We start from the raw sequence: 14,890 nt of genomic DNA, 5'->3' as shown, positions 1-14,890 counted from the left end.
GCCTATTCAGCCTCAAACATTTGTATCATTTCACATTGAGATGATTCAGGCCCTGAAAATAAATGCATTGCTGTTCAAATACTTGCAGTCGTCCCACACTAATGATATATCACTACACAATCTTGTGTTCGATCATGGTTTGATCACTGGGATGCTGAGGGTTGGACATGAGAATCACTGTCAGACCAAATATACACTGTAAACTTCAAAGTTATTCAAAAATTTGTCTCTGAGATTCGATGTCTTTACACAACTTTGTCCAAGCACTTCAATGTATTTAAATGTTCTGTCCTTACTAGTTTAGAACTACTGTGTTTCTACAGGGTCTACACAACAGTCTACGCGAGGCATCCGATGAGCCTTTGAACTCATGTTTCTATTCAAATATGGCCTTCTAGCAATTCTTTAAGCGGTGCCAACAGCTTGAAAGCTCTGTAAGATTTTTGTTAAATTTGAACACATGCATTTCACGAGTGTCTTCACCAGACTTCAAAGGTCATATTTCAGAATGTTATGTGACTCACTAAAGTATATTAAGTCAAATCAAGCATTGTATTAGATCCCAGTCTGAATGGTTAAAATGTTATTTTTTGTTTAGCTGTGTGCTGTGGACCAATTCAAGATGTTGTTTAAAATATACACTGGGAGTAAATGCATTTATAGATGTGGTATAACAGGGTCAAAGTGGACAAACATTAGCTCCACTCTCCTCTCCAAATCCAACAAAAGAATATGATCTACAGGCAGACTTCTTTTTACGCACACTGGAACCTGAATGTGCAGTATATACTGTAGCAGAACCATCCCCAAATGTGAAATGGCTCCTTTCTCCTCTCTCCTTTTCCTAGACTTCATTCCATTTCCTCCACATTTTCTTCAGTCTGAGAAACTTCATCACCACCGCTGCTTCTTCAGAGTGTTCTGTCTTTTTTTGTTGTTTGTCCCTTTTCTTTGTATCAGTCTATTAACACACGCCAAGGACTTTCTTCATGTGCTCATACACCACATAGGAGATGCTGACAGCAGGAATGACTTTGAGGAAGTTAGGGGTGATGCCACGATAAAGGCCCGGTACACCTTCATGGGATATAATGTATTTGAACTGGCCCACCATTGACAGCTTGGGTTTACCATTTGTGGTGGCTGAAAGAGGAGGCGTGAGAGAGGTTCATATCAGAGGCTCAAAGCAGAATGTGATCCATTGCTTGATCATTGTTTATACTCGGTATGTTTGTAATATGCCAGAATTAGTTACCTTGTGCCTGCATGCGTGTCCGGATGAGAGCGAGAGGATAGGACGCCAACTGGCCACAGGTGCTGGAGATGGTGCCACAGCCCAGCAGGACCAAAACTCCTGGATCTGCTGAATCTACACAGTACCTCTGGAGCCAGGCATTCTTCAGAGTCTTCCAACATGAGCAGTGAGAGGGAAGTTAGAAATTGATTATCAATTAAACTGCGTAGGTGGGACTTTGATTATGAGAAAGAACAATGGTTTAAACACATTTAAAGAAATGTAAAGGAAAAAGCTAGTTATGTTATGTAAGTAAAGACCATTGGTGAGGAAAGACTGAGTCAAGTCATGAAGAGACACATGAGAGTGACATTGCTTTTGCACTTTACAGGGGATTTTTTACAATCAGAAAAATACAGATCATACAGTTCCTCCTCCTCCTCTTCCTCCTCCTCCTCCTCCTCCTCCTCTTCCTCTTCCTCCTCTTCCTCCTCCTCCTCTTCTTCCTCCTCCTCTTCCTCCTCCTCCTCTTCCTCCTCCATCCTCCTCTTCTTCCTCCACCTCTTCTTCCTCCACCTCGTCCTCCTCCTTTTGTCTTGTATGTTGTGATATAATTTCTACCAAAATCATCTTGTTTTTTCAGGTTAAAATTAATGGATTTTAGATTGAATTATCTTTTGTGGTTTCCACTTCAGTTAAAACCGCTGAATTGCAAATTGTAGTAAAGTAAAAAAACAAACATCTGAAATTCAATACCTGATGCCATTATTAAAATCAGAGGCCCAAATAAAGCTGCATTTACTGATTATTTTGGCCACTTGGAGGCAGACCAACAAGAAAACATCTGACACAATCTTATAAAGTTAATGTGATGAACATGTCAGGAAATGCTTTCCAAATGGAGTCCACACACAAATGATTAACAATCTCCATTCAGATGTGCATTTTAGCTCCTTAACAGAAATAATCTCTGTTCATATCAACACACCTAAAAATGCATATAACATACACTGGTCTTGTGTGCGGGTGTAAAAGATGATTGTCTAGTTGCTTAGTTACAGTAAATACTACTGACGAGGAACAGCAATGGTGGAAAGTAAGAGCAGGGATTACTGACAGTAATGTATAACTCACACTTACGTGTTGCTTTAACGCTCAGCGGTGGGTGTGCCTGACTCTTGGTGCTGGCATGATCGCCATGACAACAAGCAATCACAGTATCCCGCTCGGGACACACAACATAGGTCAAGAGGTCAGCTTGGTACACCGGTTGCCCCTGACTTTTTTCTCCTGACTTGGTTTCTCAGGTTTGTTTCTGGGTAAGTAAATAATGCCCAATCATAAAGAACAGGGCAATTCCCCAACACGATAATAAATCTCTAATGTATTTTGACGGGCAGCCAGAACCCGTATTTGCATTGAACATGATTTGATTGGCTGCTTTTCTCAGCTTTTACTGCACACAACGCAAGCAAAGCGAAGCAACAATGCAGTTCTGCAACCCAAACTACAATGGGACCAGCAGCATTTCCAAAGGTTTTAGAGGCTCACAAACTCTGCAGTAGCGTGGACACCAGTCTTTGTTGCATTCAATGTCTCATCAAATGGTATGAATGAGTGATGATGTTTCTTAAATATACTCTTCATTACCTTCTGTAAAGTGTAAAATTCACCATTTCTCTTGAGAATTTAACAAACCTCCTGATTTCTTTGGCCTGGATGAACATTTTTGTATGCATATATATTTTAGACATTCCCACACCAGTAATAGGCCTGTTACCTTCCACACACATTATAGACACAGTGTAGCAAACCAGGGGAAACAGACCAGCCAATCCGGCTCAGGGGGCGGGTCAATAGGCTCAGGCTCAGATTGGGGGAGGTGATAGAGTGAGTCAATCTGCCTGTTCAAGTGCTGCAGCCACTTGGCACATGGAACTGGTCACACCTACAGCCCATCAGGTGATCAGGGGAAGGCATTAAGAGAGTCAGCCCAAGGCCACATGGGGGAGGGGGGTGAGGAACAAAGGACCAGAGAGACAACACTGCAGGAGTTGTGGGGTTCTGTAAGGAGATAGGCTGGAAAAAGGACTGACCTCTCGCTCTGCTTTAAACCCCCACAGGACAACCCCTCATGAAGGCTGACAGACCCTGGACTGGAAGAATCCTGAGTTAAAGTTTGTCCCACGACCCTTTTCCTGACCTAATTTATTAAAGAACACTATGTTAAAACTAACTCTCTGAGTTACATATTTTCATTGTGAATCTGGCTTTCAAGTCCCCTGGGTTGCTACAGCAGACACGCACCTCATAAACAGCCAAGTCGATGCCTGCATAGGGAATGATGCCCAGTGTATTTGGCAGGTAGCCCCTGTAGAAAGCTCGGACTCCCTCTGTCTTCAGGATCTGTTTTGCACAATCAGCCATACCCAAGTATTGTCCCGTTTTCCTTAGTGTCAGACGAGTCTTCAGAACCTACCCAGCAAGAGTGAGGACAATCAATAGCATAAGTGCTATCCTTCAACTAGACAAAAGAGATAGAACTTGTGTTTGTATTTAATATTATTTAAGTCATTTTTTCAGGCATCCATTCCATTTTCTGGAACTTATATGGGTCTGGTTCATTCTACCAGCAGGGTAAAAAAAAAAGGCCAGGCATTTTTCAACTTAGCCTTTTCCCAAATATTCCTATAAGAAATCCCAAGGATTTTTAGGAGGACCGGGGATATATATAGAGTTTGAAAACCTTTCTGTGTCTTCCGGGTCTACCCCAGAGTTTCCATCAGGGGGTATGTGCCAAGACAACATAAGACACCTGAATACACACATACTGCTAAAAGACTCACTTGGGTGCCATGTATCTGCAACACCCCAGCACCAAACTTTAACCTCAGACTGTAAAGACGCAAATAAGTCCTCTTCACTTAAGCGTTGTCGCGGTAGTTAACTTTACCTTTATCACACAGTGTTGAGGCACACAGTTACAGAACTTGTCCACAAAGTCCACTTTGTAAAATACTTGTTTACTTTTACTTACTTAGTGCAGTCTTATCACGAGGAGAGGAGAGTTGAACGACAAGGCAGGGGGTGGCTTTTGTCTACCAGTACCCATTCCGCTGATGTTTTCATGGTGTACTTTCAGTTAACATGCAATCGTACACAAAAATTGTAACCCTTTTTTTGCATGTCACCAACCATTGTTTTACTTTCTAATCTTTACATACTTCTAGTTTTCAGATGGAATGATCTCAGAGCCTGGCTCCTATTTGTAGGGCTCTATCCCTATACATCTCCTTAATTGATCGAATTAAAGTCTATATAAAATAATGTTTCTGCATTCGTTAATTTGTGTCTTTCCTGATTCACATGGAACTGAACTATGCATCCTCCCTAATATTTAGCTTGTTTTTCAGTTCTAATTTATGGGGCATGTCTGCACCAGAGCTTGAGTTGCATTCATTTAAATATGAAATACAATGACAGTTTCACATTTTAGTTCAAGTTAAACTTGTAATTATAGATTGAGGATAAATGTAACATATAGAGAAAAAATTACCAGATAAAGTAAACATGACAGAAACTTATCCTGAAGGAGTGACTGAGGAATCAACACAAATTTCAAACTGACCTCCATTGGGTAGATGATTGTCTGGGCAATAGTTCCTGCCAGAGAGCCAGCAATGAACCTCTCTTGTACCCTTAAACTGCACCCCTCTTTATTGCCTCGGATCACCCACTTGATCTGGAGTAAGAGAGTATAGTGGAGAAAAAGGAGGAGAAAGTTAATAGGCATACACAGTGTTTGATTATTCTGAAATGTATGAAACTGATGCAGGATTCATTCATTAATTTTAACCATTAGGTTTTTCCCCTAAATTATTATTAATATTAACAATTATGTAAATTTTTTAACTTCTACAATGACTAAAGCAAACTTTGTTTTTGATTGATTGAGCTGGGCTGACCTGTTCATAGGCCATAAACTTAATGGCAGATTCGGGGGCAATCTTGAGGACATTGATACAATTTCCCCTCCAGAGTGAGAAGATGCCTCCTTCTTGGACCATCCCCCTTAGTCCAGACCACAGATTAATCCCTTGAGACATAGAGCCGTGTACCTGGACACCATCAAGGACAGTCAGTCTTCTTATATCAACCTGTGATAAGTTTAAAATGTCACTGTGGGCTGTGATAAGGCAAAGAAGCGTGATAATGTGCATATTCAACCTCAGTTGGGTACAGGTACAGGACAAAAAACTGAACAGAAAGAAAAATAGCTTTGTATCTCTCTCATTTACCGTAGAGTCTTGCTGCTAGGTGAATAACTGCTTACTGTGAGACCTATCAACTCCAAACTGAATCATGGATCACAGAGCGAGTTCCATTTTGGTGTCACATATATTAAATTGAGCATAGTGTTAGTTCAGGCAGGCCATGAAGTCAAGCACAGCCATTATCCAGTACATAAGCTGACAGAAATATCTGACAGCTCATTTTATCCTTTTATGTATTCAATTGGCAAAGCTCACATTGTGCACTCTATTTAAGATGCTGTGGACAAAGTAAATTTTAAAATGATTATTTCGAATTTTTTGGCAAAATGTCCTCAATATGTTAAAATTTCAGTGGGACCTCAAGCCCTCACATAAGGAACGTGACTCAAAGTCTGTCACCCCCTTGCAACCAAGTGAACCTTGTGATACTTTAGATTTGGTTGAACTTGTCTGTAGTTTGCTGCTGAGCAGAGAGTGGACAGAGGCTTTATGAGGGCTTTTTCAATTAAATGAGCTTCCTGCTGTGAGAGTGAAACCAAACAGTGACGTTGCAGCCCAGAAAACAACAAGAGTGAGCAAAAAGATGCTGTAAAACAGAACTGCAGAGATGGGTGACAATTCTCTGTCAGCTCATTAATATGAAAAACACCCCTTTCACACACATGTGGTCTTGTGCCACCATTAATATTGAAATATTGATTAAAGCTGTTTTAGCTGTGTTAACACTCAATCGCCCAAAAAACATCAAATGTTGACACAACATTCACCTACAGTTGATATGGATACCGCAAACATCCTGTAGTACTTTCATTGTAGAGTTTTACAAAACCAATGTATTATAGTGGAGAACATGCAAATTGCTTATTTGCAATATAACAAGCAGCTTTGAGAAAAGACAAATTATGTATAATATACTGTACATGGTTTCCATTACAATTCTTAACATGCCCTTCTATCACTGAGCATTGAGTTGGTGTGTTAGTGGAGTGTCAGTGAAATGACCCACCTGCAGGAAGACTTTGAGCCGGTCGAGAGGAGCAGTTCCTGTCCGGGACACTGCCCCTGCCATGGCTCCAGCCACCAGCTGCCTCCAAACCAGACCTGACCGCCGCTCCTGCTCTGAGAACTCATCTGGCACCGTCAGGTGTTCCCCAATGTCCAACATCTATTACAGCATTAGAAATCAAAAGCCCAACCTTTGTTTGTTGGTTGACCCTTCAGTATATAGTACCTCTTCTTTTACCAATATATCACATCTACTGAACATAACATTACTATGAGTGGAACATGGGGACTCACATGGGAATGCTTCCAGTGGTGGACAATCTCCTCCATGTTGTGGAAGGGGTTGAACAGGAAGTGATCACGCCATTCATTCCAGTCAATGGTCATAGTGCCATCCCTGTCCATACTGGGAGAGAGAATATGGTACAGTGCCATCAGAAGTGTCATGTTTGGTCCATGACACTTGTCAGTGACTCTAATCCAGGGGCCTTTGTCTAGTTACCACATGTATTGTTGTTGAATAAGAAACATGAAATCAAATAGACTACCCTGCGATCAGGGTCACAGAAATGTGCGAAAAGTCCTGTCAACATCACAGATATAGAGCACATGGAAAGTCATTGTGCTTCCATCTTGTTTGTGGGTGAATCTCATTAAATTAGAAAAAAATTGTTAAAAAGATTGAAAAGATTAAAGATAGGTTCCAGATCTTATACCTGTTATTTTTATTGTACTGACACACACACACACACACACACACACACACACAAGCACGCACGCACGCACACACGCACACACACACACACACACACACACCTCTGCAGTATTCTGGAGGCCTGCTCCATGGTGACCTCCACTCCAAGCTTTTGCAGAGAGTGCTGGATCTCCCCCACATCGATCCGACCTACACAAACAGAAGAGAGTTAAAGCTCAGTCTATACAAAAATGATAATGAAAAAAAAAGTAGTGTGAACTGATGGAGAACTGGAGTGTCTCTTTGTGGGTGTGCCCACACCATCATTGTTGCGGTCAAGGCTGTGAAACATGAGTTGTAACCTCTTCTCATGAGCCCGCAGATACTGAGAGAACTCCTGGAAGTCCAGCAGACCATCATGGTTTATGTCACTCTCGAGGACAATCTGGGAGAGAAGAGAGTGACCGTCAGCAGGGTTACACAGTGGTAAAGGTAGCAGGGGGAGATAGTGGAGGTGCACATGTGAAGGAAAGTTGGCAGTTAATAAGGCAGGCAGGTGTTGGTAGGGTCAGGTGGGAGTGTAGAGCGTGAGTAAAGAAGACAGTGTCACGTGTCAAGGACCAGGACCCAAATGCAGAGTGCAAAAAATAAGAATATTTAATAGTCCAACAGAAAAACAGACTAACAGTCTTGGGTGCAAAACAAAACAATATCCAAACTCAGGGTAAAACAGGAAAGGGACCTCAGAATAAAACAGGAAACTCAAGAAATCACAGACAGGGGATAACAAAGGTAACTTAACTTAGGCAAAGACCCAGGGCATACCAGGGTGCACCAGGTGTTTGGAAGCAGGGCAGCGCCGGGAAGACGGGGTGTCACTAAGCAGGCAGTTACTTTGCGGTCGTTTACGCTGATATACGAAAAACGTCTCCATGCTAAGAGCTGTGGCCTCCTTGTTTCACTGGTCACGAGCTGAACTTAGAGCTGATTGAGTCAAATGCAGCTTGTTTACATACAAGACCATTTCCTTATGGCAGGACCCTTGACACTGTCGCGAGACTACCACTTAAGTTTTGTATTATAGATATATAACATCTATCTTGGCGTTGCTATAACTACCCCCTTGCGCCGCCGCTGTGTAGGAGAGGGAGGCAGTGTGGAGCTGGCTCAGCCGGAGCAGTGCCAGCTGAGCTGATTGGCACATCTGTAGTGAGTTGGCTGATCAGACTCTCCTTTTTTATGCAGTAGCAGCTGGACCGAGAGCTGACACACACGACAGCGACTGAGCAGGGAGCGAGAGACATTTGGTTACATTTTAAAGAAAGGGGAACTGTGCACTGGAGCAGCTGGGCAGCGTGTAAACATTTGTGCCAGGTGTTTTTTTTTTTTGTTTTTTTTTTTTACAGATTCTGAACCTCATAACTACTTGTTATGATCTTCAATATTTATCTAAACAGAGTCATAACACATCCATATGAACATGTAACTGGTCCACCAACACCAACAAATCACTAAAACAATTATGCTTGGCTCCCACAAAAGGTGACACAGAAAACTGTTTTTGTCACTTTACATAATTCTGCTGTAGGGTGTTGTGCATCGGTTTGGGCTAATTTGGTTATCAGCAATAATTTTAACGATAATTATGAATTATTAAAATCAATAGAGCTTATTAATCAATGTTAATAGCAACGGGGCACCACCCGGAAACCGGGACCAACCACCAAATCATCAATTCAGTCTCAAAAATTAAAGGTGTTCACTCAAATTGTTCATATCTGGTAGATATGAGCAAACATTGATTGAACTGAAGGTGTGAATTCGAGCACTGACTCTGTCAACCAGCCAATATCACAATGTACATGCAAATAACACAAATCAATTTCTCTTTAAAGTATAACAGCATTTATTAACTTTAGCAAAATCAATGTACAATCAATGCTACTTTTTATCAACAAATGTCTATTATAAGCTAAGCTACCAATCATATATCATATGATTATCATATGAAAAGACAACAACATGCAAGAGTGTGTGTGTGAGCGTGTGTAAGCGTGTGTGAGCCATAGAATGCATATAATCACAACTTCTGGTTTTTAGAGTAATCGTTGCGGCGGATCTTGGCTTCCTTTCTTTGTTCTGCTGTTTCTTCAGCAGACCATGTGGCATTCCGGGTTCTCATATACCCACGGGGCTCGTGCACAACAAGTGTTGGCAGTCGTTGGCAGTAATGTTGATTTATTATTGTCATTTTCTTTCTACATTACCACTGTATAAAGAGTCAAAAACAGCACGGCCTGACCCATCATCCGACAGACCTGCTTTTAAAGATTTTTATTCAAATTTAGAGCAGGTTATGCTGAACATAAATGAATAAATAAACATTGGTATTGCACAAAATACTGTATGTGCAAAATGCAAACCTCCATATGTGGCAGCCTGGAAACAGGAGTCCTGAAGTAACCCACAGCACTTTCTTTCCACGTCTGTGGGCAGTTCTGGCAGACAAAAGTAGGTTGACCTGCAACGCGACGGCCCGGTGGAGCAGCATCTGCTGTTGTCAGGTGTAGTAAGTGAAGCAGCAGGCTTGTGTCACGTCACTGCTCCAAGCTCAGTCCTCAAATTCTGGCCTGTACAGTAACACATGATTATATTAGATACATGATAAATGATTAGATGTATGGTTAGATATATTGAACAGAGTCTGGAGTAAACTCATAGTCTGAGCCAACAACACTCTCATCGTGGAAGCTCTGACGTGCTAAACAGCATGTCGTTAGTCCTCTACAAAATTGTAAGCTGTGTCATCGTCACACAATATGGCTGAAATGCGCTGAAGTTTAAAAATAAAAACTCAAAACAAACGTTGGCTGTATAGTACTGCTAACTTTGTTTATGTTTTCGCTTAGCCTGCAGCAGCCTTTGGGTGCCAGGGGTGCGCTTTGTCACCAATCCTGTTTGTGATATTCATGGACAGGATATCGAGGCGTAGTCGTGGTGGGGTGGGGTTGCAGCTCGGTGGCCTGGGGATCTCATCACTGCTTTTTGCAGATGATGTGGTCCTGATGGCACCATCGGTCTGTGATCTTCAGCACTCACTGGATCAGTTCGCAGCCGAGTGTGGAGCGGTTGGGATGAGAATCAGCACCTCAAAATCTGAGGCCATGGTTCTCAGCAGGAAACCGGTGGATTGTCTACTCCGGGTAGGGAATGAGCCCTTACCTCAAGTAAAGGAGTTTAAGTACCTCGGGGTCTTGTTTGCGAGTGAGGGGACAATGGAGCGTGAGATTGGCCGTAGAATTGGAGCAGCAGGGGCGGTATTGCACTCGCTTTGCCGCACCGTTGTGACAAAAAGGGAGCTGAGCCGGAAGACAAAGCTCTCGATCTACCGGTCAATCTTTGTTCCTACCCTCACCTATGGTCATGAAGGATGGGTCGTGACCGAAAAAACGAGATCGCGAGTACAAGCGGCCGAAATGGGTTTCCTTAGAAAGGTGGCTGGTGTCTCCCTTAGAGATAGGGTGGGAAGCTCAGTCATCCGTGAGGAGCTCGGAGTAGAGCCGCTGGTCCTTTGCGTAGAAAGGAGCCAGTTGAGGTGGTTCGGGCATCTGGTAAGGATGCCCCCTGGGCGCCTCCCCTGGGAGGTGTTCCAGGCACGTCCAGCTGGGAAGAGACCTCGGGGTAGACCCAGGACTAGATGGAGAGATTATATCTCCACACTGGCCTGGGAACGCCTCGGGATCCCCCAGTCAGACCTGGTTAATGTGGCCCGGGAAAGGGAAGTTTGGGGCCCCTACTGAAGCTGCTGCCCCCGCGACCCGACCACGGATAAGCGGTTGAAGATGAGATGAGATGAGATGAGATGCAGCAGCCTGTTGCTAACTAGCTAGCAAAAAGTTACTGCATCAGAACTCTATTTTCAATGAGATTTCCCAACACTAACATGTTAGCTTGACAAATGTGCCCACCAACAATAGCCATGTTCATTCTTTACGTTTATATTATGATGTCAGCTGTTTTCTTACTTGTAAATGAGCCAAGAACAGTCAGTTAGCGATGTTGTGCTCTGCTCAAGGCTTCCTCCTCCGTGGCAGCAGTGCTTGTTCAAGTGTTTTCAGGGGAGTGGCTTTGGACAGAGGTCTGAAGGAAGCGGGTGAGTCAAGTGGGACATTGTGGGCGAAGCGGGTGGGTCATTGCGGATGGGCGATTTTTTCAAAATCGCCTACCCTGCCTTTAAGAAAAAGTGGTCTGATCTGACGTTATACTACATCTTCGACTCCTTAAACAGCATTTATTTAATTTGTGTTGCTTGAGTATTTGAGGAAGTTTGACTTAGAGAGAGAGCTATGAGTGTTTGTGTGTGTGTGTGTGTGTGTGTGTGTGTGTGTGTGTGTGTGTGGGGGGGGGGGGGGGGGGGGGGGTGTTATACATGCTGCAGTGTCTCAGGGCAAGGGGGAAGTTTCTCTGTGTTATGTGCCGCTGTTGAGGAAGTAAAAGGAGTTGGTCACTGAAGCGAGAAGAATAGCATTGCAAGCGCTGTGTGTGAGGCATCAATACTTATAACCGTTCTTCCCAAGTTTACTTTCTACAATCTGACCTAAGTTTACTCTCATCATCTGAGTGGCCTATTTCCCTTGTTTCCAGGATATGCGTACGCCGTGCGCAATGGCCAGAGTTTACTTACAGGTGCGCTCATTCTCCCGCCAAGTTTGTTTTAAGACCACAACCTTTGCGTGGAAAGTTCGTACGCACATTTCCAGCCCCAGTTTGTGTGTATGCCACGTTTATAAATGAGACCCCTGGAACTTGGCACGCTGATCTTTCAGATATGCAAATGTTTTTTGATCAGAGCTTTATTGAAATCAGGAATGTCAACTGTCAGTCGCTTTTCAATCAACAGGATTGTTAATGCATTTAATCTGTCCTAGAAACATGGTATTTCTACAGTATTGGACACAGCAGATGCTGTGTCGCTGCTGGTCGCTATTTCTGCAGGAAGTGTTAACATTGTGCGCTGCGGACTAACTCAAGAATAAAGTAGAGAGCTGCAGAGTAGAGCCGTGGGGCTGGACTCATTCCTCCCACAATGAACCTCATTTAGCGCTGACTGCAGTTCATAACTTTGAGCATTACGCCAAATGATAAATCTGCCAGCGACAGTGGGGCACTGAGGTCTCCAGCCCCAATAATGAGCCACGCACTAAATTGAGACTGAACCACTGAAATGAATTAACTTTCAAAAATCTAAAAATGTTGACTAATTTACAGAATAGGTAGGGATATAATCAATGTGTGATGTATTATTGTGGGAAAATAGTTCATAAGGAGGAACTATGTTTTGGGGTCGATTATTTGGACGGCCGTACCTGTGCTGAAGATGTCTTCACTCACTGCTGTAACACACAGGTTTGAATTCAAGCACATCTTATAGATCCGAGATGAAATATTTCAGAGAAGATTAATCAAAAATAATCTTAAAGTCCACCTCCACTCAAAAAAGTATTTTTCTTCTGTTTCTGTCCTGTAAAATGTCTGACATTAACTATAGTGTATCTGAGCAAATGTTGTCACTATAGAAGTGTTTTTACATTCCTCTCCTGGATTAGGAAATTTCTGTGCACTTCTCTGCAATTTGAAATTAAAAGAATACTGGCAAACTTGATTTGGTATGTCACAAATACAGAAAACTAATCGCTGTAGAATACGCAAATGTGGGTAAAGAAACCGTAAGCTTCCAGTGCAAGCAGAGGCAGCGCATCCACGAGAACAATCAGGCCAGCCGACAGTTAGCGCTAGCATTATCAGTTTGTGAAAAAAAAAATATATATTTTTGGCATAGCAGATTATTTTTTACTTTAAAACGTTGCTGGAGGGGTTTTTTAGGCATTAATATAACATTATTTGTCATGCACAAAGCAAAATGCCTCTCATTTGGACCAATGACAGGGAATTAACAACGTTTTGGATGTGATTCCTAAAACAAATGAAAACCAAATATGCTAATTTATAACATAATATCATAAAAGACTATGATTACTCATGTCACTTTTTAATTCCCAGGTTAATCATAAAGAGATTGATTATTAAATGTTTTGATTTTGATAACAAATGATAGTCTGATCACTGGCAGCTGGCACTGCCATGTTAAACTTGGAAGTGGAGTACACAATATGCCACTGGGTGGATACAATATATGAGTAATGAACATATGAAAACATAGACACCTTCCCGGCCTTCATACAGTATTTGCAGAGTATAATGAATGAGCTGATTTAAGATGTTATGCTATGTCTTTGTATAACACCTACAGTTTACTTTTTCCCCCTATTGGCTATTTTGGCTTTTCAATTAGGTGCACCTGTCCTTGCATCAGTCTGCAGCTGTCCCGGACTAAAAACACCTGTGGTCTCCTCACCTCCTCTGCCTCTCTCTGGTGTAAACCACGAGCTGCCAGTCCGGTCTTCAGTTCGCTGATGTCTACCCTGCCATCTTTATTCAAGTCCAGCTGCTCGAACAGCTCCGCATATCTTTGCTCTCTGTCCGGGTCCACAGGTGCTCCGCACTCTCCGTTCTCTTTGTTTCTTCCGCGGCGTGTCTGGGCGCAGAAACGCTCCTCGTCTTCGCCCATGTGAAAGATAGAGCCGGTGCTCGATGCTGGTCGACTGTTAGTGACCTCTTCCTCACACCGCAGGGCAGGGGACGCAGACCGCGGGAGAGCTGAGCTTGGCTGCGCTTTTCGTACCGTGGGTGCTGGGATGGATATGATTTAGATGAGCTCACGTGGGATTTATCCCCGTGTCACTTACACTCTCTGTCACAGGAACGCGCAAATCCACACATGCACTCGAATTAGTTACCGGAGCAGGCGGGTTTGCCGCAGTCTGTTAAACCAGTCCTGACACATCTGCGTGCGCGCGCTAACACTGTCGGCTTAATAATCGTCGGGTCCTGAATGTTCCGGTACAGTCGGTCAGAGATCCAGCACCACCGTGAAGGGAAAGACACTTTATGTCCACACGTAAATCCTCCCCCTCTCTGTGACGCCGCGCGGCTATGCCTCATCAAGAAACGCGTGACATTATAGTCCGCGCGCTCACAGCAGTTCATTTGCCAGACTCCAGCACAGGGATGGTGATGTGGAAGGGCTACTGAGTTAGGCTTCTGCATGTAAGTTGGGATGCATTCTTTATTTTTTCAGGCTATTCTTTTTAGTCCGGATGTGATTAATTAATTCAGTGTCTTAAAATAAAGAAACTTTCAAGAGACTTTCAAAGATGAATCAGAATTGTAAGTTGTTACACTTTTATTATTGGTAATGTAGTTGTTATTCAAATGCTAACCCATGATTTTAATTCCTTTTAGATTCATTTGTAGACACATTCCTCTGTATTTTATAAGCACATTCCTGATGATGAAAGATGTAGTGCTATCTAGCGGTGAGGGCTCAGATTGCAAATAACTGAATGCCCCTCCCATCTCCCTCTCATTCCGATTTTATTGATTCATTTTTAGAAACGTTATTGTCAAAGCACAAAATGCAGGTAATAGAGAACAAGACAGGCAATCAGCAATTAACAGAAAACAACATGATCAATATAAATTATTGTCTTTTCAAATTATAAAATAGTAAAAGTTTGCGAAGGACTTCGAAAATTTGCCTTATAAATGTGAAATTTACTGATT

General features: G+C 42.7%; 1 protein-coding gene across 11 annotated transcripts; it reads right to left on the bottom strand.

Annotated features, from left to right (window-relative positions):
• Positions 1-639: 639 nt before the first annotated feature.
• On the bottom strand, positions 640-14,252 carry LOC118288846 (calcium-binding mitochondrial carrier protein SCaMC-3). 11 transcript variants are annotated; one of them, XM_035615376.2, is made up of 12 exons: positions 13,623-13,746; positions 11,233-11,438; positions 9,631-9,837; positions 7,529-7,652; positions 7,330-7,417; positions 6,808-6,919; positions 6,515-6,673; positions 5,200-5,391; positions 4,863-4,976; positions 3,542-3,709; positions 1,256-1,406; positions 640-1,143 (listed from the first exon to the last, which is right to left on the bottom strand). In XM_035615376.2, exons 3-12 carry the CDS (start codon positions 9,634-9,636, stop codon positions 965-967), a joined length of 1,293 nt encoding a protein of 430 aa, XP_035471269.1. In that variant the 5' UTR covers positions 9,637-9,837; positions 11,233-11,438; positions 13,623-13,746; the 3' UTR covers positions 640-964. The 11 variants fall into 11 exon arrangements, with proteins under 11 accessions (XP_035471269.1, XP_035471268.1, XP_047184107.1 ...); XM_035615375.2 differs by having other exon boundaries at positions 11,233-11,455; positions 13,623-13,731; XM_047328151.1 differs by having other exon boundaries at positions 7,570-7,652; positions 11,233-11,455; positions 13,623-13,731.
• Between the last annotated feature and the right edge of the window lie 638 nt (positions 14,253-14,890).

The sequence above is a fragment of the Scophthalmus maximus genome, chromosome 17 (genome assembly GCF_022379125.1).
Source record: "Scophthalmus maximus strain ysfricsl-2021 chromosome 17, ASM2237912v1, whole genome shotgun sequence".
NCBI classification, from domain to species: Eukaryota; Metazoa; Chordata; class Actinopteri; order Pleuronectiformes; family Scophthalmidae; genus Scophthalmus; species Scophthalmus maximus.
The sequence above is the reverse complement of the archived record's forward strand: the minus strand, read 5'-3'. Positions and strand labels throughout refer to the sequence as shown.